At 37.0% G+C, this 25,955-nt stretch overlaps 1 protein-coding gene across 28 annotated transcripts in view; it reads left to right on the top strand.

The window, feature by feature from the left end:
* Positions 1 to 25,955, top strand: part of TLK2 (tousled like kinase 2) — a 124,292-nt gene that overhangs the window by 67,070 nt on the left and 31,267 nt on the right. For 13 of the 28 annotated variants that reach the window (XM_081576598.1, XM_081576606.1, XM_081576600.1 and 10 more), the window contains 5 exons: positions 3,166 to 3,261; positions 4,597 to 4,689; positions 8,115 to 8,225; positions 9,842 to 9,978; positions 24,377 to 24,529. In XM_081576598.1, coding sequence (XP_081432724.1) covers positions 3,166 to 3,261; positions 4,597 to 4,689; positions 8,115 to 8,225; positions 9,842 to 9,978; positions 24,377 to 24,529 — 590 coding nt within the window. The remainder of the gene's footprint in view (positions 1 to 3,165; positions 3,262 to 4,596; positions 4,690 to 8,114; positions 8,226 to 9,841; positions 9,979 to 24,376; positions 24,530 to 25,955) is intronic. The other 15 variants (XM_081576613.1, XM_081576620.1, XM_081576607.1 and 12 more) reach the window with 2 other exon arrangements.

A 25,955-nucleotide genomic window follows, 5' to 3' on the forward strand; every position in this document is an offset into this window, starting at 1 on the left:
GAGGTGATAGAATTCCAGTTGAGCTATTTCAAATCCTAAAAGATGATGCTGTGAAAGTGCTGCACTCAATATGCCAGCAAATTTGGAAAACTCAGCAGTGGCGACACAGGATTGGAATAGGTCAGTTTTCATTCCAATCCCAAAGAAAAGCAATGCCAAAGAATGCTCAGACTACTGCACAATTGCACTCATCTCACGCTAGTAAAGGAATGCTCAAAATTCTCTAAGCCAGGCTTCAGCAATACATGAACCATGAACTTCAGATATTCAAGCTGGTTTTAGAAAAGGCAGAGGAACCAGGGATCAAATTGCCAACATCTGCTGGATCATCAGAAAAGCAAGAGAGTTCCAGAAAAGCATCTATTTCTGTTTTATTGACTATGTGAAAGCCTTGACTGTGTGGATCACCACAAACGTTGGAAAATTCTTAAAGAGATGGGAATACCACACCATCTGACCTGTCTCTTGAGAAACCTGTATGCAGGTCAGGAAGCAACAGTTAGAACTGGACATAGAACAACAGACTGGTTCCAAATAGGAAAAGGAGTATGTCAAGGCTATATATTGTCACCCTGCTTATTTAACTTATATGCAGAGTGCATCATGAGAAACGCTGGGCTGGATGAAGCACAAGCTGGAATCAAGATTGCTGGGGAAAATATCAGTAACCTCAGATATGCAGATGACACTACCCTTATGGCAGAAAGTGAAGAACTAAAGAGCCTCTTGATGAAAGTGAAAGAGGAGAGTGAAAAAGTTGACTTAAAGCTCAACATTCAGAACTAAGATCATGGTATCCAGTCCCATCACTTCATGGCAAATAGATGGGGAAACAGCGGCTGACTTTATTTTTCGGGGCTCCAAAATCACTGCAGATGGTGACTGCAGCCATGAAATTAAAAGACGCTTACTCCTTAGAAGAAAAGTTATTACCAACCTAGACCGCATATTAAAAAGCAGAGACATTACCAACAAAAGTCCGTCTAGTCAAGGCTATGGTTTTTCCAGCAGTCATGTATGGATGTGAGAGTTGGACTATAAAGAAAGCTGAGCACTGAAGAATTGATGCTTTTGAACTGTGGTGTTGGAGAAGACTCTTGAGAGTCCCTTGGACTGCAAGGAGATCCAACCAGTCCATCCTAAAGGAGATCAGTCCTGGGTGTTCATTGGAAGGACTGATGCTGAAGCTGAAACTCCAATACTTTGGCCACCTGATGCGAAGAGTTGACTCATTTGAAAAGACCCTGATGCTGGGAAAGATTGAAGGCGAGAGGAGAAGGGGACGACAGAGGATGAGATGGTTGGATGGCATCACCGACTCAATGGACATGAGTTTGGGTAAACTCCGGGAGTTGGTGAAGGACAGGGAGGCCTGGCGTGCTGCAGTTCATGGGGTCACAAAGAGTCGAACACAACTGAGTGACTGAACTGAACTGAACTGATACATTGTTTTAATGTTAACAAATAAATAATTAAAGGAATAATTAGGAAGTATCAGCTGGAACTTAAATTATGTGGAAACACTGTATTCTCTGATGAGATGATATTTCCATTAGCCCATAATCCCCAGAATATCCAGTATTTTGTAATTATGTCTATGATAGGTTGTACTATGTTGAGTGCAATTTTGTTTTTAAAAGGACTCTTTGGAGTAAAGGTCTTCCTTGACTTATGATGGGATTAGGTCCTGATAAACATGTCACAAGTTGAAAATATCATTTGTAAATCAAATGTATTTAATATACCTCACCTACCAGACCTTGATGCTGGGAAAGATTGAGGGCAGGAGGAGAAGGGGATGACAGAAGATGAGATGATTGGATGGCATCACCGACTCGATGGACATGGGTTTGGGTGGACTCTGGGAGTTGGTGATGAACAGGGAGGCCTGGCGTGCTGCGGTTCATGGAATCACAAAGAGTCGGACACGACTGAGCGACTGAACTGAACTGAACCAAATATATCATAGCTAAACCTTGCTTACCTTAAATGTGCTCAGAACATGTACATTAGCCTGCAATCACCTAACACAATGTCTATTTTATAATACAGTGGTGAATGTCCTGTAATTTATTAAATACTGAAAGTAAAAATCAGTATGATTGTCTGGGTATATGGCTGTCAGTGTATCGAGTTGTTTACCTTCATGACTCTGTGGTTGACTGGGAGCTGTGGCCTGCTGCTGCTGCCTGGCATCGTGAGAGAGTACTGTTTCACATGTTACTAACCCAGGACAAGGTCAGAATTCAAACTTTGAAGTACCATTTCTACTGAATGTATTGCTTTCACACCATCATAGAGTTGAAAATTTGTTAAGTGGAACCGTTGTTAAGTTGGTGACCATCTACATAATGATCACATATTCTTGAACAGTTGAATTATATTAAGTCCACAGTTGAATTATATTAAGTCCTAAACCTTCTAAATTTGAAAGTGCCTCAGAATGCCCCATCATTTATGTGTAAAATGTCACAGTAAACAAGTGACAATATTGTAAATCAGCCAGGATTTTTGGCCCACTGTGTGTTTCTGGGTGAAGTTTGAGGGTCTTAGATGCTCTTCTGAATAGAAGTTCCCAGTCGTTTCTGCCTGGAGTCATGAGTGTCCCCTGTGCCTGAGTGCTTTACCAGCTTGTCCTGTGAAATCACATTTACAGTCGACTCTTAAGACATGTGGGTTTGGACTGACTACTCTGGTCCACTTTGATGTGGAATTTTTTAATAGATCCATACTATGTGCTACACCATTTGAGACTGGTTAATCAGCAGATTCAGAACCGTGGATCCAGAGGGCCACCTGTAAATTTACCTGTGGATTTTTGACTGCATGGTGGGGAGAGGGGGTGGGTGGTCAGCACCCTTAACCCATGTGTTGTTCAAGCATCAATTGTACAGTGAAAAGGACATTTACATACTTAATTTCCATATTTTAAAAATTCATTTGTAAGCATTTGGTGCTTTAAACTATTTACAGTAACATGGTCTAAGCCACCACGTCAAGCCCTTACTTTTCATATGAATTGAGTATACTTTCATCTTGGCTCCATGGCCCTGAGTCTTGGCTTTCATCAGGAATTATTTGTTTTATGTAATTGTTTGTATCCATATAAATGCTCTTGGAGAAGATGGAAAACTTCTTGTGATTGGTGGTACACCTTTATTCCAGGCTCAGCAAAACAGTCCCTCATCTACGGGATCTGGCAACACAGAGCATTCGTGCAGCTCCCAAAAACAGATCTCCATCCAGCACAGACAGACCCAGGTAGGTCAGTGGTTGATAAACAGGGAGGGAAAGAACTGCTTCAGAGTAAATGCTAACACTACATGTAAAATCTGGGTCTTCTCTCTCCCTTTATTTCTCTGACTTTGTCTCATTTATTTGTGTGTGTTGTATCAGAACTTGCATTATGAATATTTCAAGTCTTTTGGAAGGTGCTTTTAACTTTTTGAGGTGTTTCTTTGCCTTTCTGATGTATTCGGAAAGATTATAGACAGAAATGATTATATTGCAGCGTGGTGTTAAGGAAAAAGCACTTGTTTTGGAGAACTCAAGACCCTGATTCAGGTTCTAGCTCTGCAACTTATGCTTTATCTTTTGGGGCCTCAGATTTCTTCAGTTCAAATTATCTATAAAATGTGGTTGATTATCATCATCTTAAGTGTCTACAAAACACTTGTTGGGACAGTACTTACGGTAGGCGTCAGTGAATCTTTTTTATTGAAGTATAGTTGATTTAGAATATTGTGTTAATTTCACCTGCATAGCAAAGTGATTGGTTATACATGTATATATGTATGTGTCTATATTCTTTTTTTTCTGATTCTTTTTCCCTTATGATTTATTACAAACTATTGAATATAGTTCCGTGTGATACACAGTAAACCCTTGTTGTTTTAAACTTCTGTAACATGTGGCACACCAACATAATTCTTCCTTAAACGGTCTTCAGAAACTCCTTAATTTAGGGAATGTTGTGAATATTCAAAGATAATATCTGCGAAAAAGGATAGTGGATATATCCTCCATTTTGTTGTGTTGAGCTCACCAAGTATTATACCTTGTTTTCTTGAAGTCTGTTGGTACCTTGTTGCCTTCAAGACAGGATGCCTGGCAATCTAGGAGAATTTCTTAAGTTACAAGAGCTAAACAGGCCTTAGGAGCAGATTTTAATTTTATTTGAATTAAACTTTTGAATAGTTGAACAGACTTAGGTAGTTGAGCATTCATCTCTTCTTCTCGTCGCTCTGTTTCCACTAGGTGGCATGTTTGTTCTTTAGAGATTTGGGTCCTTTCTCCTCTGATGACCTTTTCTATTCAAAGTTAGTTTCATTTCTAGTAGTATGTTTCTGTAGTGTTCAGTGCACAATATTTTGAGAATTCATATATTCCAGAGTTAATATATTTTTGAAGGCCAAGTAAAGCAGAACGTAATGCTTAAAGAATGAGATGAGAAAGGCAGATTTAATTTCTTGAGCCATGTGATTCCAGGCTAGTTGTGTCATCAAGTGCTTTTTTTCAGAAAAGTAATGAGAAAAATGTGATGACATGTAATATTTTGAGACTAATCCTAAATTTGTTTTCTGCTTATCTCTGTAGTCTGACCTCACAATAGAAAAAATATCTGCACTAGAAAACAGTAAGAATTCTGACTTAGAGAAGAAGGAAGGAAGAATAGATGATTTATTAAGAGTAAGTATTAAAATGTCATAAGAGATTTTATAACAAGCACTGATTGATTTATATATAGTTATATGTGTGAATTACATGCATATCATAGAGAGAATTACTGTAACCAAATAATAAAGTTAAAATGTAGACATTTGGATATTTTCCTTTAATCTGAGGGAATCTGAGTAGGTAACGAGGATCAAACTGTATTCCAAACAGTATCTTTAAATTGGACATCTTAATTGTAGAATTTTAGTATTTAAACATATACTAGAGGAATATATCTGTGGAGAGTTGAAGCTGTGAGAATATGTATAGAGTGTTGTTTTCCCATTTCAGGGAAATTTTTTTTTAATGTTTTGAATTTTTAAAAATTTTATTGATATTTTTTAATTGGAATATAATTGCTGTGTTGTATTAGTTTCTGCTGTACAATGAAGTGAATCAGCTATATGCATACATATATCCCTTCCCTCTTGGACCGCCCCTCTCCACCCCCCATCCCACCCCTCTTGGTCATCACCGAACACCAAGCTGAGCTTCCTGTGCTTTACAGCAGCTTCCCATTAGCAGTCTGTTTGACACATGGTAGTGTATATGTGTCAATTCCAGTCTCCCAGTTTGTCTCACCCTCCCATTCTCCTCACCCCCAACACCCCACCCCCCATCCACATATCTGTCCTCCATGTCTGTGTCTCTATTCCTGCCCTGGAAATAGGTTCATCTCTACCATTTTTCTAGATTCCACATATATGTGTTAGTATTTGAATTTTAAAAACTATTTCACAAGTACTTTTCAGTCCTGGTTTTACATTTTATATCTTTTATAACCTAGTCATCTAAAGTGTTTTGTGCTTATAAGAGAAACTTTAAAAGTAGCTATATGGAGTTAAAAATATACCTCTAGAAAATATACAACAATTATTTAAAAAATTTTTAATTTTATTGGAGTATAGTTGATTTACATTGTTACATTTCAGATGTATAGCAAAGTAATTCAGTTATAGATATATTCATTCTTTTTTAGATTGTTTTCTCATATAGATTATCACAGAATATTGAGTAGAGTTCCTTGTGCTATACAGTGATACCATGATATTTTCTGAAATAAGTTTTTAATATACAGTTTGGCGTATTGACTGACCCTTTAAAAAAAATTTTTAAAGGTTTATTGTTTTCTTATTGTAAAAAGCAATACATACTCTTCATAATAAATTTAGAGAATAGTAAAAAAAAATAAAATGACACCCATAATTCCATTAACTGAGATTAAAACATTTGGTAATTTTTGAGCTATTTATAGCATATATAAAATTTTTTAAAGAAATTGTTTATTTTTATTTTTTGGCCATATCATGCAGCATACAGGATCTCAGTTCCCCAGTCAGGGATTCCCATGTAGTGGAAGCGCGAAATCTTAACTGTTGGACTGCCAGTGAAGTCCCTGTAGCATGTACATAAATGCATCTATACATAAATACTACCAATTTGTAAATAAAATTGGCTAACATTTTAATCTCCAATGTTTTTATTGTTCTCAAGCTGATGTTCCCTTTCCTATTCAGAAACATTTTTCCTTAGGCGTGGTGGTTTTGTTTCTTAGTTTGCTTTTCTCCATCCTTCAGTGAGAAGAGCCATGTTTAGACTCAGTATCTATTTTCCATCTTTCATTGTTAACATGCATACTTGCTTGGTGTTGCTCTTAACCGCTCTTCTTTTCACTTGGGTGCTCGTTGAATTGCCAAGGTTTATAATGAGATATTGTGTGTTTATAGAACTCCTAATCTAGTTGTCTAATCTAAACCAAAAAATTACGATTTTTGTCCAGGGTAGCTCTGCTGAGCTAATAAAAGGATCATGGGCTTGTCTTCTTCCTTCATCATCTGATTTTCTTAAGATTGAGAAGATGGAGTATGTGAAAAACTGACCCTAACTTAGGACTCTTTTGGGGGGTTTTAAAAAATGGTTTTATTTCCCAGGAAGCGGTATGTACTCTTTACCATTCCCGTCTTTCTAATCCCTTGTTTTCTGAAGATTGTAGTCTTTCTTTGGATCTAGAACAGTGCCAATGGAATGATTATGTCAAAAAAGAAGACACAAAGGAGAGATGCCATTTTTTCAAATTGATGAGAGCTTGTGTTTCTGATTCGGGGACAGGGGAATGACCACTACTCTTTATGTCTCCTTTCAGACAGGCATGGACCATTGATTGAGTTTTTCCATTTTAGTTAGATGCTTGGGTAAGGCTGCATCAGGAGCTGCTAGTCAGGTGCTATTTTAAACCTGAACACAAAATCATTAGTGTTAGAAACCACAAAAATTTAGAGTTCTTACAATTTAAAATAAACTGCCAGAGATTGATTGATTCCATAAATTTGATTACAGATTTTAAGGGATGTTCACCTTCCAAAAGTAGATTGAATTTCATATATACACATTACATGATCTTTGGCTTGCAGATTTTTAAAGTATGAATTAGTCATATTTAACCAAATGTCCTTGTACTTGGCCTTTGGTAACGTGGTCCATAGAATTCACAAGCTCTCTTAGAAGAACTAATAGGAAGAAATTATGAGGAAAGTAGATACTTGGAGATGGAAACTGTTGCACAATGGTCTCTTTAAAATGAAGCTTCAAAGTCTCAAAAATTGAGTGTGCTATAGTATCATTTATTTGCCAAAAGAGTAGATATCTTTTGTTTAACACAAGAGTAAACTCAGGAGTTGCAAGTCAAAATTGACCTGGGGTTAGTGGTTCTTCGCTTCTCTCTTATTGTAGGAGTCTTGCATTTTTCAAAGTATTTAGCCCACCCTTCTGACCACAGCTAAATCAACTGTGTATTTACATTCTGGTTTTCTTGAACTAAGACCTTGTATTCAGCTTGTTTGTTAGTTCTGTCTTATGTGGGCATGGGTGTGCCTGGCTTCTCTGGTAAGAAACATTTATGTAAATCCATGTCTCTTCTTTGGAAGGAAGAACAGAAGAGCAACAATTGAACATAAAGAACATTATGTATTGTTTTTTTGGTAGTGCTTATTCACCCTTTGTAAGTATTTAATCTATAAATGCTTCAGAGTGCTATTTATATGAATTCTAAACATCTCGTTCATGATAGATTTTTTCTTTTATTTTGTGACAGTATTAGCATGTGTGGGGTACTGGATTTATCTGTAACTGGCTTTGGGGAGGAGTAAAGTATGACCAGTAGAAAAATGTCTTACTTCTAGTAACAGAATTCATCTTTAATAAATGATAAGTTTATTAAAAGAAAATCAAGCAACAAAGTATTTACCTTCTTTTATTAAAGACATAGTTACTCTTACCTCTTTAAATCTCAATTTTGCTTATAATTTAACAAAAGAAATGCTTTTCAGACTCCCTAGAAACTGCTTCTGTATTAATCTGTCTTCCTTTGAGCTAATTAAAAGTTTTTTTTTCCATTGAAGGCCAACTGTGATTTGAGACGGCAGATTGATGAACAGCAAAAGATGTTAGAGAAATACAAAGAACGATTAAATCGATGTGTGACAATGAGCAAGAAACTGCTTATAGAAAAGGTAAGTGATTAGTAGTGGCCTCAACTCTGTATCCCAAGATGCTTAGGGTGTGCCATTGTTGTGACTTCTAACTTTTTACCTGAAATGAAAGTATTTCTAATTAGGAAAGGACTGACCACAGCTTAGTTCTCTGTCTTATGTGGGCATGGGTGTGCCTGGCTTCTCTGGTAAGAAACATTTATGTAAATCCATGTCTCTTCTTTGGAAAGAAGAATGAAAAACCAACAAAGGGTTTTTGCGGTTAGAAAAGGGATACTAGATGGTAACGATAACCCTATATGCGAGACAGAATAAGAGACACAGATGCATAGAACAATTTTATGGACTCTGAGGGAGAAGGTGAGGGTGGGACGTTCTGGGAGAATAGCATTGAAACATGTATATTATCATATGTGAAACAGAACACCATTCCATGTTCGATGCATGAGACAAGGGCTCAGGGCCGGGGCAATGGGATGACCCAGAGGGATGGGATGGGGAGGGAGGTGGGTGGGGGGTCCAGGAAGGGGAACACATGTAAACCCATGGCTGATTCATGTCAATGTATGGCAAAAACTATTACAATATTGTAAAGTAATTAGCCCCCAACTAAAATAAATAAATTTATTAAAAAAAAAAGAAAAGAAAGAAAAGGGATACTGGGGTTGCTGTAGTGTTAAAGACCCCACCTGCCAAATGCCAATGCAGAAGACTCAAGAGATTTGATCCCTGGATTGGGAAGATCCCCTGGAGTAGGAAATGGCAACCAACTTCAGTATTCTTGCCTGGAAAATTCCATGGGCAGAGGGGCCTGGCGGGCAGTAGTCTGCGGGGCTACAAAGAAGCAGACACGACTGAGTGACTGAGCACACAGCACATCCTATTACTAATACAGACATTTAGCAATAGTTTTATGTCCATTTTAGATATGGTATTGGGAGTAACTTATGTATATAATAATGTGATAGTTAAGTGTTTTGTGTTTTAAAAAACTAGTTGGCAATTACTTGTATGTGACTATTTAATTGGCTGATGCCTCCTTTATTATATTAATAGTAACTGACTAGTTGCAATTTGCCTTTAATAATTATTTCTTATAACTATTATAATAAATATTTAAATAATTATTTATTATATAATATAAATAATTAATGTCTTAAAAATTTGTAAAACATATCTCCAGTACTTATTTATCTTACAGTGAAAGTTTTAAGATGACAGTACTTCCTAATGAAATTATTATAAGCTAGAGGTTTGAGACAGACTAGTGGTTTGTTTTTTCACTGAAATCTTTGAAATGCTATTAAAGGGACAGGTAACACTGAGAAAAAGTGAAATGAATTATTTTATTCATGTCAAAGATAGTGAGGAGAACTTTGCTTCATCTCTTAATTCATTAATTTTATAGAAGAGAAATTCCACATTTATAACAGAAATGTATATGTTAGTATATGTTAATGTAGAATGTTTATGGGTTACATAAAATGTTTATAGCTTTAGAGTACTTCCTAAAATCAGTGCAGATTCAGCCAGTTGTCCTAAACTTTGAGCAGTATAGTATAAAAAATAAACATAGTGCTGCATCTGAGTTCTCATAGGAAAATACAATTATTTTCTATTTGTCCTTTTCCCCTAAGTCAAAACAAGAGAAGATGGCATGTAGAGATAAAAGCATGCAAGATCGCTTGAGACTGGGCCACTTTACCACTGTCCGACACGGGGCTTCGTTCACTGAACAGTGGACAGATGGTTATGCTTTCCAGAACCTTATCAAGTAAGTGAATATAAAGTTGAGAATTGAAAAGTTGGTTTGGATTTTTAAATTTTTTTGTAATTGTAGTCATTAATGTCTTAGTAGTCATATTTTCATTCAGTTTTGTCTCCACATGTGTAAAGAATTGTAGGGAATGAGATAAAGTCCTGAAAAAATGGCAAATAATCAGAGGAATAAAAAACAAGTTCTATGTTAAAGCTTAAAAAAATCAGAATTACCAAAACTAAGGAAGAAAAAGCTAAGACTTGATTTGATATCATTTTAATTATGTAATAGATTTTCATGAGGAGTCAGCCCACTCCCAGCATTTATTCTGGGTCCACAGAAGATTGAAATAGGCAAAGACCCAAGGAAGGATTTCCTAAGTTTGGTGTAAAACAAAACCTTGGAAGAACATACAGGACATGTTCCTGGGGCTCTTTAAGGGGAGAGTATCCAGTCAGCAGAGGTAGTCACTATCTTGAAGGTGATCACAGAGCCAGTGGTCAGGCTGGTGACCAGCCCCACTGCCTGTGCCTGTCAGCAACTTGGAATCTTGAGCCCTCCTTCACTTTATTATAACTTTGGTTTAAAACATTCATGTATTTACTCCAAGGAGGGAATTAACATTTAAAATCCTAAAATTCCAATTGCATAAATAGCTAATATCAGCTCAGGACTTTAAAAAAGAAATCTTAAAAGTTGCAGTACCTTTTGGTGTGTCTTACTTATTTTGATTTTATAGATCATTTCCGTTTGAGGCTGGGTTGTGGTGGGTGGCACATTGTATTTTTAATTATGGGCTCTCACACTTCTGATCTGTAGTTTACTGTAGGTTCAAGGGTTCCATAGACTGCCTATCCTACCTTTTTTTTCTTGGTGAAATAACATATTGGGCATTGATTGAAGAGGATAGAACTACTTTTGAATACTAATGAAACATAAATAACAAATATGTCTGAAAGAAAAGTACAGATACTGATATTATTAATAATATTTTGTTAATGAGAATTCCTTGGCAATCTTGTGGTTAGGACTCAGTGCTTTCACTGCCAGAGCCCAGGTTTGATCCCTGGTTGAGGAACGAAGATCCTGCAAGCCCCATGTGTCATGGCCAAATTAAAACAAACAAACAAACTGTGGAAACCTACCTCTGGATTATAGTCAGTGCTTTATGTGTGATACACGTGGTATCCACGGTGAGCTCTCTGTGCTCAGGTGATAGCTCAGGTTAACAGAGTTGCACTAGGGCAGTATAAACAGCTGCTGCGTAGAGGCATGATGTCTATTCCTCAATACCCTGACTGTGATGAGCAAATTGCCCTGGAAGTGGCACTCCATCCAATTTTGTCAGAATGGGACGGAAGATAAAACATATCCCCCATGATTGCCCAAAGCCACTTAATGCTCGCACTGAGTCCCAGATGTGATAATGACTCCTACTAGTCCGTGACAATGGTTACTCCTCAAATGGCAGTTTTTAAAATGTCTAAAGACTTAAACTTGAGTGGTTAGTGGATTTGTTTAGAGATACAGAATGTAATTACTTTTAAGACGTGATTGTAGTTTTTGCTGATAGTAGCAAGTATTTATCTTTTTACTCTGTAAGCAGCCTGTTGCCCAGAAGGTTCTGGAAATCGTATATAGTTAGAGTACAAAAGGATGACTTTGCTGTAGAGCCATCGGACGAGAGAATTTGGTATTATCTACATGAGATCCCTAACCAGAGTTGTTTCTCCAAAGTGGATAGTATTTTTTTGATGATTTTAAGTAACATAAATTGCAGACTGTCCATCTCTTCTCTTGGGAAGCTGTTTCTGGCTGATACCTTTTTTATTTGCTTGTTTGTTTTTTGGCCACACTGCACAGCTTGTGGGATCTTAATTCCCTGACTAAGAACTGAACCTCGTCAGTAAAAGTGCTAAGTCTTAACCACTGGACCACCAGGAAAGTCCCCTGGCTGATATCTATTAATTTTAGGTATTTTAATAATACCTTCTAAAGTTGTGCTTTAATAAACCAATTTCTTTTCTTAATTTTAATGTGGAGTTGAAGTTCTTTAGCTGTAGAAGGCTGTAGCTGATATCCTTACAAATGATAATTATCTGTGTATAAGAAGCTCTGTGACACATAATTTGGTAGGTAAGGTACCTGAACACCAGGTTGCAGTACTAGTTTTTATACAAAGAACAAACCTCTTGACATTAAAAATTTAATCAAGTGATCAAATATAGTCTGAACAGGAGCCTCAACACAGTTCTTTTGTTCTTAGTTTGTACCTTGGCTCTATGTTGAGTGATCTTTATTAAGATCCTAAAACAGATTGCTCTCTAATAAAAAAAGATCATAACAGATTTCTAATGATTTTTGACCAGGTTGGTAAGTTTTTCTAAAAGGTATTTTTGAACCTGCTGAAAAAGTAACATATTTTATAGTTCTGAGAAGTTAGTTACAATAAATACTGTTATTATTCAGTACGTAACTTTTTTATTTAAACAAGTCTTGAAGTCTCAAATAGTCAATGGCAAGGCAATAAAAAAATTATTATTAAGATTTGCTTTATATTGACATAAACAACATTAAAGTAAATACAGGGATTTGACCTGTATACAAAACTGTGGCTGTTTAAGAAGTGGATCATCAGAGGGAGTAAATGAAATTTTATAGCATCATTGTCCTAGTCCACGAATATATTCTGGTGTATAAGGAATTATAGAATTCCATTTTAAAGTGATTTCATGTGAACCATCTGATTCTTGGCAATATGACCCATAATAAGTGATAAAGCTTTTTTTGTTTTAATTTTTTTATTGAAGTATAGTTGATTTACAGTATTCCAGATGTACAGCAAAGTGATTCAGTTATAGTTATATATATGCATTTGTTTTCAGATTCTTTTCTATTGTGGGTTATTACAAGATATTTACTATAATTCGCGGTGCTATACTGTAGATTCTTGTTGTTTATCTATTTTATATATAGTAGTGTGTATCTGTTAACCTCAAATCCCAAGTTTACCCCCCCATCCTTCCCTTTTGGTAGCCATAAGTTTGTTTTCTATGTCTGTGAGTCTATTTCTGTTTTGTAAATAAGTTCATTTGTATCATTTTTAAAAAATTCTACATATAAGTGATATTGTATGATATTTAGAGAGAAAACTCTTTTGATTCTATAAGTATCAGTTCTCCCTTGGGTATATACCAGTTTCCAGTAGACACAGAACATGAAATTCTGGGATTCTTTAAAAATTCTTACCTGGGATATTCAGGTACTATCTGTAGATCACCACTAAAATTACTTTGGTCAAAATAATATCTGCAAATAATGTGCATTTGTTTTTTTAACACCTGTTCTAGTTATGGTACAGTTCTGCTATGGAGGGTACATACAATTGTTTCCTGGGCTTCCCTAGTGGCTCAGAAGGTAAAGAATCTGCCTGCAATGCAGGAGACTTGGGTTCGATTCCCTGGAGAAGGTAATGGCTTCCCACTCCAGTATTCTTCCATGGAGAATTCCATGGACAGAGGACCCTGGTGGACTGCAGTGCATGGGGTGGCAAAGAGTTGAACAGGACTGAGTTACACTTTCATTTTCATAATAATTTCCTAGGGCTACTATCACTAAATACCATAAACTGGATGGTTTAAAACAACATAAATTTAATTCTCTCACAGTTTAAGAAGTCAGAAACCTTAAATCAAGGTGTTGGCAGGGCCGCTCCTTCTGTGGCCTCTAGGGAGGATCCTTGTTTAGTGTTCAGTGGCTTGCAGCAGCATAGCTCCATCTGCGTCTGGCTTCACATGGTGTTCCCCTGCGTTTCTTCTTTTTTCTGGAGGACACCAGTCAAATTGGGTTAAGGGTCCACCCTACTCCAGGATGACCTTATTTTAACTAATTACATCTTCAGTGACCCTATGTCCAAAGGTTATAATCTGAGGTACTGAGGATTAGCACTTTAACATGTCTTTTTGGGTGGCACAGTTCAACTGATAATGGTATCTAAGACTGATTGTCTTGTTATTATAACTGACAGATAATGGCTTGCTGTTTGTTTATTTGGCTGCGCTGGTTCTTCATTGTGGCATGTGGAATCTGTTGTAGTTCCCTGGCCAGGGATTGAGCCCAGGCCCTCTGCATTGGGAGCTCAGAGTCTTAGCCACTGGGTTACCAGGAAAGTCTCAATAATGACTTTTTAGAGTTACTTAGATTTGAGTGAGATAAATTTATCGGGTCATCAATACTTTTGTAAAAGATAGTACAAATGTTCTTTCTGTGGGTGGTAAAGGGTGAGCATTCCCTAAAATTGATGAAATGGAAGAAACATATAACAGTCAGGTCTATAAAAGGCACTGTGGAGAGAACAAAATGACAGAGGAGTAGGTGGACGTAGAGTACATCTGTCTCCACGGATATATCAGGAATACACCTTCAGACACAGAAGTGCATGCAGAACACCAGCTGAGAGCGAACAGGAGTACCTAACCAGAGGAAAAGAATATATAGAACCACACAAAACTTGGTAGGATGCAGGAACTGGGGCGAAAAACAAGAGTGTTTGTAGGACTGGACCTGCCCTTGGCTGGTGGGGGAACTGAAGCAGGAGTCTGATCCCCACATTGGGGCAGTTGTCTGAGTCAGAGGAGAAATATTTATGGCTGAGAGTGAAACAGCTGATCTGTGGCAGCATAAATGGAATGAGAATCAGACAGTCCTTGCCGCAGCCATACATATCCCGGACAGAGACGTGGGTCCCCTCGAAGGCGCAGCAGCTGGGAGCTGGAGTTTAGGGGTTGTGGAGCAATCCCAGGGCGAGGGCTGCCGTTGACTGTGGAGAGACGGATTTGGGGGGATGCGGGGGAGGAGATTATGGTGGGAAATGCGTGTGGAGGAAAGCCGTGCAGCCATGGAAGCCAGGTGATGCTGCTGAGTCATGCATAGTGGGTGGAGCCATTGCCATAGCCTCTCTCCCCACACGCCAGCATCAGCAGCTTAACAATAGAGAGGCTGGCCCGTCAAACCCTGACGCACTGAACTACAGACCTGGATCCCACCCAGGGTGCCCCTTTAAGTGGCTGATGCACTGATCTACAGAGTAGGACCCCAGCCAGGCGGCCCCTCTCTGCCTGACGTGCTGAGAAACAGAGAAGGACCCCAGGCAAGGGAGCCCTCTTAGTGCCTGAACCGGCAGAGCTAGGGAGAAAGACTGGCCAAAGAGACCTTCTGATCACCAGCTACAAGAGGCTCAAAAAAAGACTCTGATGGGGCCATAACTCTTGGGGCAGAAGCAGTCCATGTCTCTGCACACTTTGCACCGCTGGGTGCAAGCCAAGCAGCTGCACCACCTTCACGCTCAACTCTCACTGGGGTAGAGCTGCCACAGGCAAAAAAAATCTTGCGTCTATGTGCGCAAGGTCACTTCAGTCATGTCCAATGCTTTTCGACCCTGTAGACTGTGGCCTGCCAGGCTTCTCTGTCAGGATGGTGGGGTTCTCCAGGCAAGAATACTGGAGCATATTGGTCAATACTGATTGCCATACCCTTCTAGACACTATATTTCCTGCTGCTCTAGCCTCCATCTCCCCTGAGTACGTGGTGCTGCCAGAACCCCTGTGACGCAAGCAGCTGCACCACCTCCACACCAGGCCCTCACAGGGGCAAACCCAAGTCCTCCAGGGCAGCCTCGGGCAAACCCCAGTAGACGACCCACGTGCAGAAGTGGAAATAAAACCACAATTGAAACCCAAGGACAGTGTGGCTAAGGAAGACCCAAAACCTTCCTACCAGCTGTACAAGCTGCAGATTAAATCCACACAATCAACTAGGCAGACTCTGTCTATGGAATATATAAAAGGTCATTGAGAGTTCCCACAAAAGAAAACACACTAGCTCTGATAGCTGTGGACATTGGAGGCAAAAACACCCAGGAGTAAGATCAGATTAGAATCTGAGCTGCCCCCACAGCAGGTCCAGAGATCAGCACAGTGTTGGAGGGCATCCTAGGGAGGTGAGGTGGCCTGTGACTCCCAGCGAGGGAAAGGACCCTGACAGCAGTGACTCAAGAAAAATATTATTCTTATCTTTTGACTTGTTCTGTAGATTCTTTTGGATTTTTTTTTCTTTTTGTTTCCCCTTTTTACCCCTCTCGGTTGTAGTTGTTGATTTTATTGGCACTAGGAAATCTAATTAAGCTTTTGCGTTTCCTCAGTCACATTTTTTATTGTTGTTATAAACCTCTGCCTCTACACTGGGCTTTTTCAGTTCTGTGGAGTTTTCCTTTTTTTTATTTCTTCTTCCTGTTTTTTTTCTTCCATTTTTCTTTTCTCTTTTTTATAATTTTAATTTTTTTAAACCTGTTATTTTTTTTGCATTTATTCCTTTGTTTGCCTTTCCAACTGTTCTTTTCCCATTGCAGTTAATCTTTATATAAATCTTCTTCATCTACCTCTATTTAACTTTGCATATCCTTTCTTTCTTTTCTTTCTTCCCTTTCCTCTCAACATATTTGTTCATTTGTTTTCATTGCTTTATTCCCCACTTGGCACCTTGCTTTAGTTTTGTTTTCCAGTTTGTGCTTTAGTTAGTTTTATTCTTAACTGGTAAATATAATTTTTGATTTCCTTTGTTTGCTGGGTCAATCTACTGTACTTTATTTTTGTTGGACTGTTTTGACTTTGCTTGTGGGTGTATATGTATATTCCAATATTTTAATTATTATTTGCCTGATTTTGTAACTACCATTTGTCTGGGGTTCATCTTTGGTTTCTCGTTTTGGATATTTGTTTTAATCTCACTTAATGCCATAACAAACTACTTGTGGAATCTTCATTCCTGACCAGAGATCAAGCCCTGAGCCTTTGGAGTGGGAGCATTGACTCCAAGACCCTAGACTACCTGAGAACTAACCCTAGGGAGTATCAGATAGAGAGAACTCACACAAAGGAAACCACTTGAATACAAACAAACCAGATCATCAGCAGACAGGATTACCATTTCACTCAGCCTTGCCCATCAGAGGAAAAACAAACAAACAAAAACTCAGCACAAATCTCACCCTATAAGAAGCTTACACAAACCACTGGACCAACCTTAGGAGGGCAGAACCCAAAAGGAAGAAAGAATTCAGCCTTGAAACCTGGGGAAAAGGAGACCTCAAACACAATAAGTTAAAAAGAAAATAATGAAAAGACAGAGAAATACTACACAAATGAAGGAACAAACTAGAAACACAAAAGTCCAAATAAATGAAGAGGAAATAGGCAAACTACCTGAAAAAGAATGCAGAATAATGATAGTAAAGATGATCAAAAACCTTGAAAACAAAATGAATAAAATGTAAGAATCAATTAAAAAAGACCTAGAAGAATTAACAAATAAATATACAGAGACAAACAATACAATTACTGAAATTAAAAATACTCTAGATGGAATCAACAACAAAATATCTGAAGCAGAAGAACAAATCTGTGAGCTGGAAGATGAAATGGTGGAAATAGCTTCTGAAGAGCAGAATAAAGTAAAAAGAATGAAAAGAACTCAGGATAGTCTCAGAGCCCTCTGGGACAATATCAAACCACCAACATTCGAGTTATAGGGGTCCAAGAAGAAGGAAAAAAGAAAGGGTATGAGAAAACTTTTGAAGAGATTATAGTTGAAAATTTCCCCAACATGGAAAAGGAAATAGTCACTCAAGACCAAGAGACACAGAGTCCCACACAGGATAAACCCAAGGAGAAACATGCCAAGACACATACTAATCAAAGTAACAAGAGTAAACACAATATTAAAAGCAGCAAGGGAGAAGCAACGAGTAAAATACAAGGGAGACCCCATATGAATAATAGCTGATCTTTCAGCAGAAACCACAGGCCAGAAGGGGATGGCAGTATATATTTAAAGTACTAAAAGGGAAAAATCTACAACCAAGATTACTGCACCTGGCAAGGATCTCATTCAAAATTGATGGAGAAATAAAAAGCATTTCAGACAAGCAAAAGTTAAGAGAATTCAGTATCACCAAATCAGCTTTTCAACAAATGTTAAAGGGACTTATATAGCCAAGAAATACAAGAAAAGAAAAAAGATCGAGAAAATCAATGCCAAATAATTAAGAAAATGGCAATAGGAATATATATATATCAATAATTACTTTAAATGTAAACGGATTAAATGCTGCATCCAAAAGACACAGACTGGCTATACGGATGCAAAAACAAGACCCATATATATGCTGTCTACAAGAAACCCCCTATATGTGTCTAAAGACACATAGAGACTGAAAGTGAGAGGATGGAAAAATACATTCCATGCCAATGGGAAGCAAAAGAAAGCTGGAGTAGCAATCCTCATATCAGACAAAATAGACCTTAAAATAAAGATTACAAGAGATAAGGAAGGACACTACATAATGACCAAGGAATCAATCCAAGAGGAAGACATAACAATTGTAAATATCTATGCACCCAACATAGGAGCACCTCAATACATAAGACAAACACTAACAGACAGAAATGGAGAAACTGACATTAACACAATAATAGTGGGAGATTTTAACACCCCACTTATACCAATGGACAGATCATTAAGACAGAAAATTGATAAGGAAACACAAATCTTAAATGATACATTAGATGAGATGGATCTCATTGATATCTTCAGGACATTCCATCCAAATGCAGAAGAATACACCTTCTCAAGTGCACATGAAACATTCTCCAGGATAGACCACATCTTGGGTCACAAATCAAACCTCAGTAAATTTAAGAAAACTGAAATCATATCAAGCATCTTCTCTGACCACAGCACTATGAGACTAGATATCAATTACAAGAAAAAAAATATAAGAAACAGAAACACATGGAGATTAAACAACACATTTCTAAATAGCCAGCAGGTTACTAAAGAAATCAAAAGGGAAATCAAAAAATATCTAGAAACAAATGACAATGAAAACATGACAACTCAAAACCTACGGGATGCAGGAAAAGCAGTTCTAAGAGGGAAGTTTATAGCAATACAATCCTACCTCAAGAAACAAAAACATTGAATAGACAACCTAACTTTACACCTAAATCAACTGGAAAAAGAACCAAAAAACCGACAAAATTAGTAGAAGGAAAGAAATCATAAAGATCCAAGCAGAAATAAATGAAAAAGAAATGAAAGAAACAATAGTAAAGATTAATAAAACTAATAGCTGGTTCTTTGAGAAGATAAACAAAATTGACAAGCCTTTAGCCAGACTCATCAAGACAAAAAGAGAGAAGAATCAAATCAACAAAATTAGAAATGAAAAAGGAGAAGTTACAACAGACAATGCAGAAATACAAAGGATTATAAGAGACTATTTGAACAACTATGTGGAAATAAAATGGATAACCTGGAATAAATGGACAGATTCTTAGAAAAGTTCAATCTTCCAAGACTGAACCAGAAGAAATAGAAATTATGAACAACCCGATTACAAGCACTGAAATTGAAGCTGTGATCAAAAATCTCCCAAAACACAAAAGCCCAGGATCAGATGGTTTCACAGGAGAATTCTATCAAACATTTAGAGAAGAGCTAATGCATATCATTGTAAAACTCTTTCAAAAAATTGCAGAGGAAGGAACACTTCCAAACTCATTCTACGAGGCCACCATCACCCTGATACCAAAACCAGACAAAAACAACACAAAAAAAGAAAACTATAGGCCAATATCATTGATGAACCTAGATGCAAAAATCCTCAACAAAATTCTAGCAAACAGAATTCAGCACATCACACAGCTCATACACCATGATCAAGTTGGGTTTATTCCAGGGATGCAAGGATTCTTCAGTATACGCAAATCAATCAGTGTGACACACCATATTAACAAACTGAAAGATAAAAACCATATGATGCAGAAATCTCAATAGATGCAGAAAAAGCCTTTGACAAAATTCAGCACCCATTAATGATCAAAGCTCTTTAAAGAATGGGCATAGAAGGAACCTACCTCAACATAGTAAAGACCGTATATGATAAACGTAGAGCAAACCTTATTCTCGATGGTTAAAAACTGAAAGCATTCCCCCTAAGATCAGGAACAAGACGGGGGTGCCCACTTTCAACACTGTTTTCAACATAGTTCTGGAAGTCCTAGATACAGCAATCAGAGAAGAAAAAGAAATAAAAGGAATCCAGATCGGAAAAGAAGAAGTAAAGCTCTCATTGTTTGTAGATGACATGATACTGTACATAGAAAACCCTAAAGATAGTATCAGAAAATTACTAGAGCTAATCAGTGAATTTAGCAAAGTTGCAGGATACAAAATCAATACCCAGAAATCACTTGCATTTCTATATACTAACAATGAAAAATCAGAGAAATTAAGGAATGAATTCTATTCACCATTGCAACAAAAAGAAATATCTAGGAATAAACTTACCTAAGGAGACAAAAGAACTGTACACAGAAAATTATAAGACACTAATGAAAGAAATGAAAGATGACATAAACAGATGGAGAGATATTCCATGTTCCAGGGTAGTAATTATCAACATTGTGAAAATTACTATACTACCCAATGCAATCTACAGATTCTATGCAATCCCTATCAAATTACCAATGGCATTTTTCACAGAACTGAAACCAAAAATTTCACAATTCATGTGGAAACACAAGAGACCCCGAATAGCCAAAGCAGTCTTGAGAAAGAAGAATGGAGCTGAAAGAATCAACCTTCCTGACTTCAGAGTATACTACAAAGCTACAGTCATCAAGACAGTACGGTACTGGCACAAAAACAGAAATATAGACCAATGGAGCAAGATAGAAAGCCCAGAAATAAACCCATGCATCTATGGGTACCTTATTTTTGACAAAGGAGGCAAGAATATACAAAGGGGCAAAGACAGCCTCTTCAATAAATGGTGCTGGGAAAACTGGACAGCTACATGTAAAAGAATGAAATTAGAACACTTCCTAACACCATACACAAAGATAAACTCAAAATGGATTAAAGACTTAAATGTAAGACCAGAAACTATAAAACTCTTGAAGGAAAACAGGCAGAACACTCAATAACATAAGTCAAAGCAAGATCCTCTATGACCCACCTCCTAGAGTAATGAAAATAAAAACAAAAGTAAACAAGTGAGACCTGATTAAACTTAAAAGCTTTTGCACAGCAAAGAAAACTATAAGCCAAGGTAAAAAGACAACCCTCAGAATGGGAGAAAATAATAGCAAATGAAACAACTGACAAAGGATTAATTTCTAAAATATACAAGCAGCTCATACAACTCAATACCAGAAAAACAAACAACCCAATCAAAAAGCGAAAGAAACCCTAAACAGACTTTTCTCCAAAGAATAGATACAGATGACTAACTAACACATGAAAGGATTCTCAACGTCACTCATTTGAGAAATGCAAATCAAAACTACAATGAGATATCACCTCACACTGGTCAGAATGGCCATCATCAAAAAGTCTACAAACAATAAATGCTGGAGAGGGTGTGGAGAAAAGGGAACATTCTTGCACTGTTAGTGGGAATATAAATTGATACAGCCACTGTGGAAGACAGTATGGAGATTCCTTGATAAACTAGGAATAAAACCACCATATAACCCAGCAATCCCACTCCTAGGCATATACCCTGAGGAAACCGAAATTGAAAAAGACACCTGTATCCCATTGTTCATTGCAGCACTCTTTACAATAGCTAGAATATGGAAGCAACCTAGATATCCATCAATAGATGAATGGATAAAGAAGTTTAGGTACATATACACAAGGGAATATTACTCAGCCATAAAAAGGGACACCTTTGAGTCAGTTCTCATGAGGTGGATGAACCTAGAACCTATTATACAGAGTGAAATAAGTCAGAAAGAGAAAGATAAATATCGTATTCTAACACATATATACAGAATATAGAAAAATGGTACTGAAGAATTTATGTACAGTACAGCAGTGGAGAAACAGACATAGAGAATAGACTTATGGACATGGGGAGAGGGGAAGAGAGGGTGAGATGTATGGAAAGAGTAACATGGAAACTTATGTCACCATATGTAAAATAGATAGCCAATGGGAATTTGCTGTATGGCTGAGGAAACTCAAATAGGGGCTCTGTATAAATCCAGAGGGGTGGGATGGGGCAGGAGATGGGCGAGAGGTTCAAAAGGGAGGGGATATATGTACCCTTGGCTGATTTATGTTGAGGTTTGACAGAAAACAATAAAGTTCTGTAAAGCAATTATCCTTCAATTAAAAAAAAAAACAAACAATGTCATATGTGTTGGTGATATAAGGATTAATAAGACATAGTTCTTGTTCTTAGAGACGACTACTTTAGATGACTTTTATAAGTATAAATGACTAACAGTTTCAACAACATCAAGAATTAATGTAGAAATCCATATTACATACAACAGTTGATCTTCGGCATATCAATTTTCATGTCCAATCAAGCTCACTTATTCTCAGAATGTACAGTTGAAGATGTTCCCAAGGTGTTTTGGCACCAGAGTACCCTTTGCTTATGATTTGTATATAATGGCTATGGGGCTCCTTTCTTTGTGAATTTGGAAATTAAATGTGTAGATTCTCCCTGAAAACAATAGGAAATAAGTTTTATTTATACTTAATAAGGGTAATTGTTAAAATAACCTTCCAAAGCAGTTAGTCTTCAGTAGATAAAATGTTGTGGTACTCCTCTGGTACACTGTGGATTATAATTAAACTGTATATTGTATGGTTACCTTCAGAGAGTTCAGAGTGCTTTGAACTTCTTCCCCTGAAGGGGTAGAAATGAGCTTAAAGATATTTTATCAATTTTTTTGACTGGGAAACTCATATTCAGAGAAGATACATGTTTTCCTCAAGGACATTCATTGAGTGAGAAGGAAGATTGTGATTTTACCTAAGGATTCTGTGTCTAATCCAGAATTCTTTCAATCATGAATTATTCATAAACATATATTTTTGGAGGGAAAGGCATATCTCTAATAGTTGAAAGATTTTTTTAGACAAGCAGACAATGCTTGAATTAAAATTTCTACTGTCCCATTAAATTGACATCTAATCTGTAAGTCAGCTTATCTTGAAGCCAAGAAAATGGTATTATCAAAAGAATGGATATTTCTCTGCAGTACTCTGATTAGGTTAACCTTGCTTACTTACAGTGTTGCCCTTTTAGATGTGGCAGCATAAGTTGTATTATGGGGGTCTGCTCTGGGGTATAGGCTTGTTTTTCTGGTTGGCGTTCTTGTAAGAAAGGTATCCTGAATCTGTAAATAGTGTAGAAGCTGACAACTGGTGTTCAGAGAAGAGGTAGACTTCATTTGAGAATATAGGTTTAAAAAGTTAGATTCTATCGTTCTGCAAAAGTGAAATTTGGATCAAGAAAAGGAAATGGGGGGATAAAAGCATGGTGGAAAGAGAAGAGGACAGGAGCCAGCCTCTGAGTGTCAACTATGCTGAGTGATTTAAAGATTTTAGTCTGTTAAATGGTTAATCTCAAATCTTGGTGTGCTCTTATATACCTGGTCTAGAAACCTCAGTATCTGTCAGGCAGCAGGATTCATGAGAGAAAGTGGAGTGCTTACATTGATATTTGTATTGACTCTTAGTTTGTAAACTTCTTTTATTTTAAAAAATTAGACATTATTAGGAAATACTCTAATAGAAATGGTGTTAAATATCCTGAGTCTTTTATATATCTTTTATTAATTCATTTTGTGTGCTATTTCCTGAGGAGTTTTTTTACTTGTTGAAAGACTTCTTTCTGCTTTCTCTAAATGCTCATCCTTATTCTTAAAAAACTTAGTTTGGGTTTCTACCATATTAGTGTTTGGGAATGACTTGGGAGTGGTAATGGCTCACTTGATTAGAATAAATGATAGATTCAGAAGGAAAATATTTTTTACTTTGTTTAACATTCCTCAAATTTGGTATCTTTTTAGATAGATTTTGAGGAAACTATAATCCAATTAAAAAATAAAAAGGCACTTGGAACCCCCCCCCCTTTTTTTTTTTAACATATGGAGTTATTTAGTGGGTTCATTACTAGGAGTTGTTTTCTTAACTGTTGAAAAGCGATAAGAAAAAAAAAAAGGCAGTCAAGAAAAAGAAGCAATCAAAGTTTTTCCTTTTGAGTTGGAAAATTAGGTCACAATAGAAATTTGATATTGTTTCTTCCTGCCCACTTTTCTGCTCTGAGAATTATTGTAATTAGTGTATTAAAAGTACAGATTCATTACCAAAAACAGCTCTATCACCAGATATTTGGTTCTTCAAACCTGAAGTTAAAATCAAATCTCTACTTAGGTGTATTTTTCTGAAGTCTATCAAATATGCAAGTGACAAGAATATTTATGTTTATTCCTTAGCCATGTTCAAACAGTTTTGACCTTCCTCTGTGCAACATCTTTTGTATCTCTAGGCAACAGGAAAGGATAAATTCACAGAGGGAAGAGATAGAAAGACAACGAAAAATGTTAGCAAAGCGGAAACCTCCTGCCATGGGACAGGCCCCTCCAGCAACCAATGAGCAGAAACAGCGGAAAAGCAAGACCAACGGAGCTGAGAATGAAACGTATGTTCTTTATTAATGTGAACTGAGATACCGTGTTCTCCCCTGAGATACAAACCTCTTGTTGAGTGCCACTGGAAGAAATGATAAATTGTGGCGATTTCTAGAGCTTAATCTTTCTTTTTAGTTACATTAATAGATTTGCTCAACTCATATAAAAGTTGTACACAATTAACTCATTTTCTTAGTCCCAATCTTATATAATAAGTTTCAAATGAGAGGGAGAAAAAAAACGCCCTGATCCTTGGCCACTCTTAAAACAAATGTGATGTCATTAGGTGTTCAAATGATATAATTGCTTATGTGTGCTTCCAGGTTGTGGTATGTTGGTATCACCTTAAGGGAATCTGGCTCTATTTCAGACTGAAGAACACGCAACTGAAGAATGCTATTTAGTAGTCTGAAGAACACTAGTTACCACTCACAAATTTAGATGTAACCTAAGAAAACATAAGTATTATTTTAGGAAAAGAACATTTTTCCAGTAAGCCAAATCTTGACATTCCCAGTTGTTGTTTACTTATTTATTTTTTTTTCTGTTCTGGGAACCTAAGGAAACACCAGTATCCTCAGTTGCAGTGTAGTCATCTTTTTCACTGCTAGTCAACAATTATTCCATAGTTACCATGAATAGGAGCAGTAGAATATTCAGAGTACAGATGTCTTCTTTCTTCACTCCCGCCCCATATCAAATTTCCCTAATTGACTTTTGAATTCTTGACCACTAAGAGAATCTTCTGCTAGGACAGGCAGCGGCAAACTTTTTCTCCGCTGGGCCAGATAGTAAACACTTCAGGCTTTGCACACTAGAGGGTCTCTGTTGCCACTACTCCACTCTACTGTTCCAGCTTGAAAGAATTCATAGGCAGCACATAAGTGAATGGATGTGGCTATTTCCAGAACAGATTACGAGCTGAATGGCCCACAGGTTGTAGTTTGCCAAGTAGGCAGGACTGCTGAACAGTTAGAATTGGCATGGGAAATAAAACCAGCAAATTACTTACCTATTTAAAAAATTTCTTATTCATGCTCATTGCCTCTGTCTTTAAGAGGCTTTCCAATTAAAAGGGAAGAAGAGATCTATAAATGTGTAGAAAATCTCTACAGAATTAATGGTAGCCATAAAGTCAGTTTCTGAATTAGATGTTTGAATGTCTGAAATATAAAACATATTTTTCATAGAAACATTCATTGGTATTATAATCAGTATTTCCTTAATGGCTACATTGGTTTTTCAAGGGAAAAAGAAATCTTTTTAAAGCTGTCCTTGTGGGATTTAATGGTAGCTACAAAGGAGAGCTAATGATACCATGTCATTAGCTAATGACTAATTTGTCTTTTGCCTTTAGTGTCTTCATGTTAGTTCACAAAAATGTATTAACCCATAATCCACTTCAAGTATAAAAATACGTATTACCATTGTTAAAAA

The sequence above is a fragment of the Giraffa tippelskirchi genome, chromosome 3, assembly GCF_054371585.1.
Source record: "Giraffa tippelskirchi isolate mGirTip1 chromosome 3, T2T-mGirTip1v1.2.pri, whole genome shotgun sequence".
Classification (NCBI taxonomy): domain Eukaryota; kingdom Metazoa; phylum Chordata; class Mammalia; order Artiodactyla; family Giraffidae; genus Giraffa; species Giraffa tippelskirchi.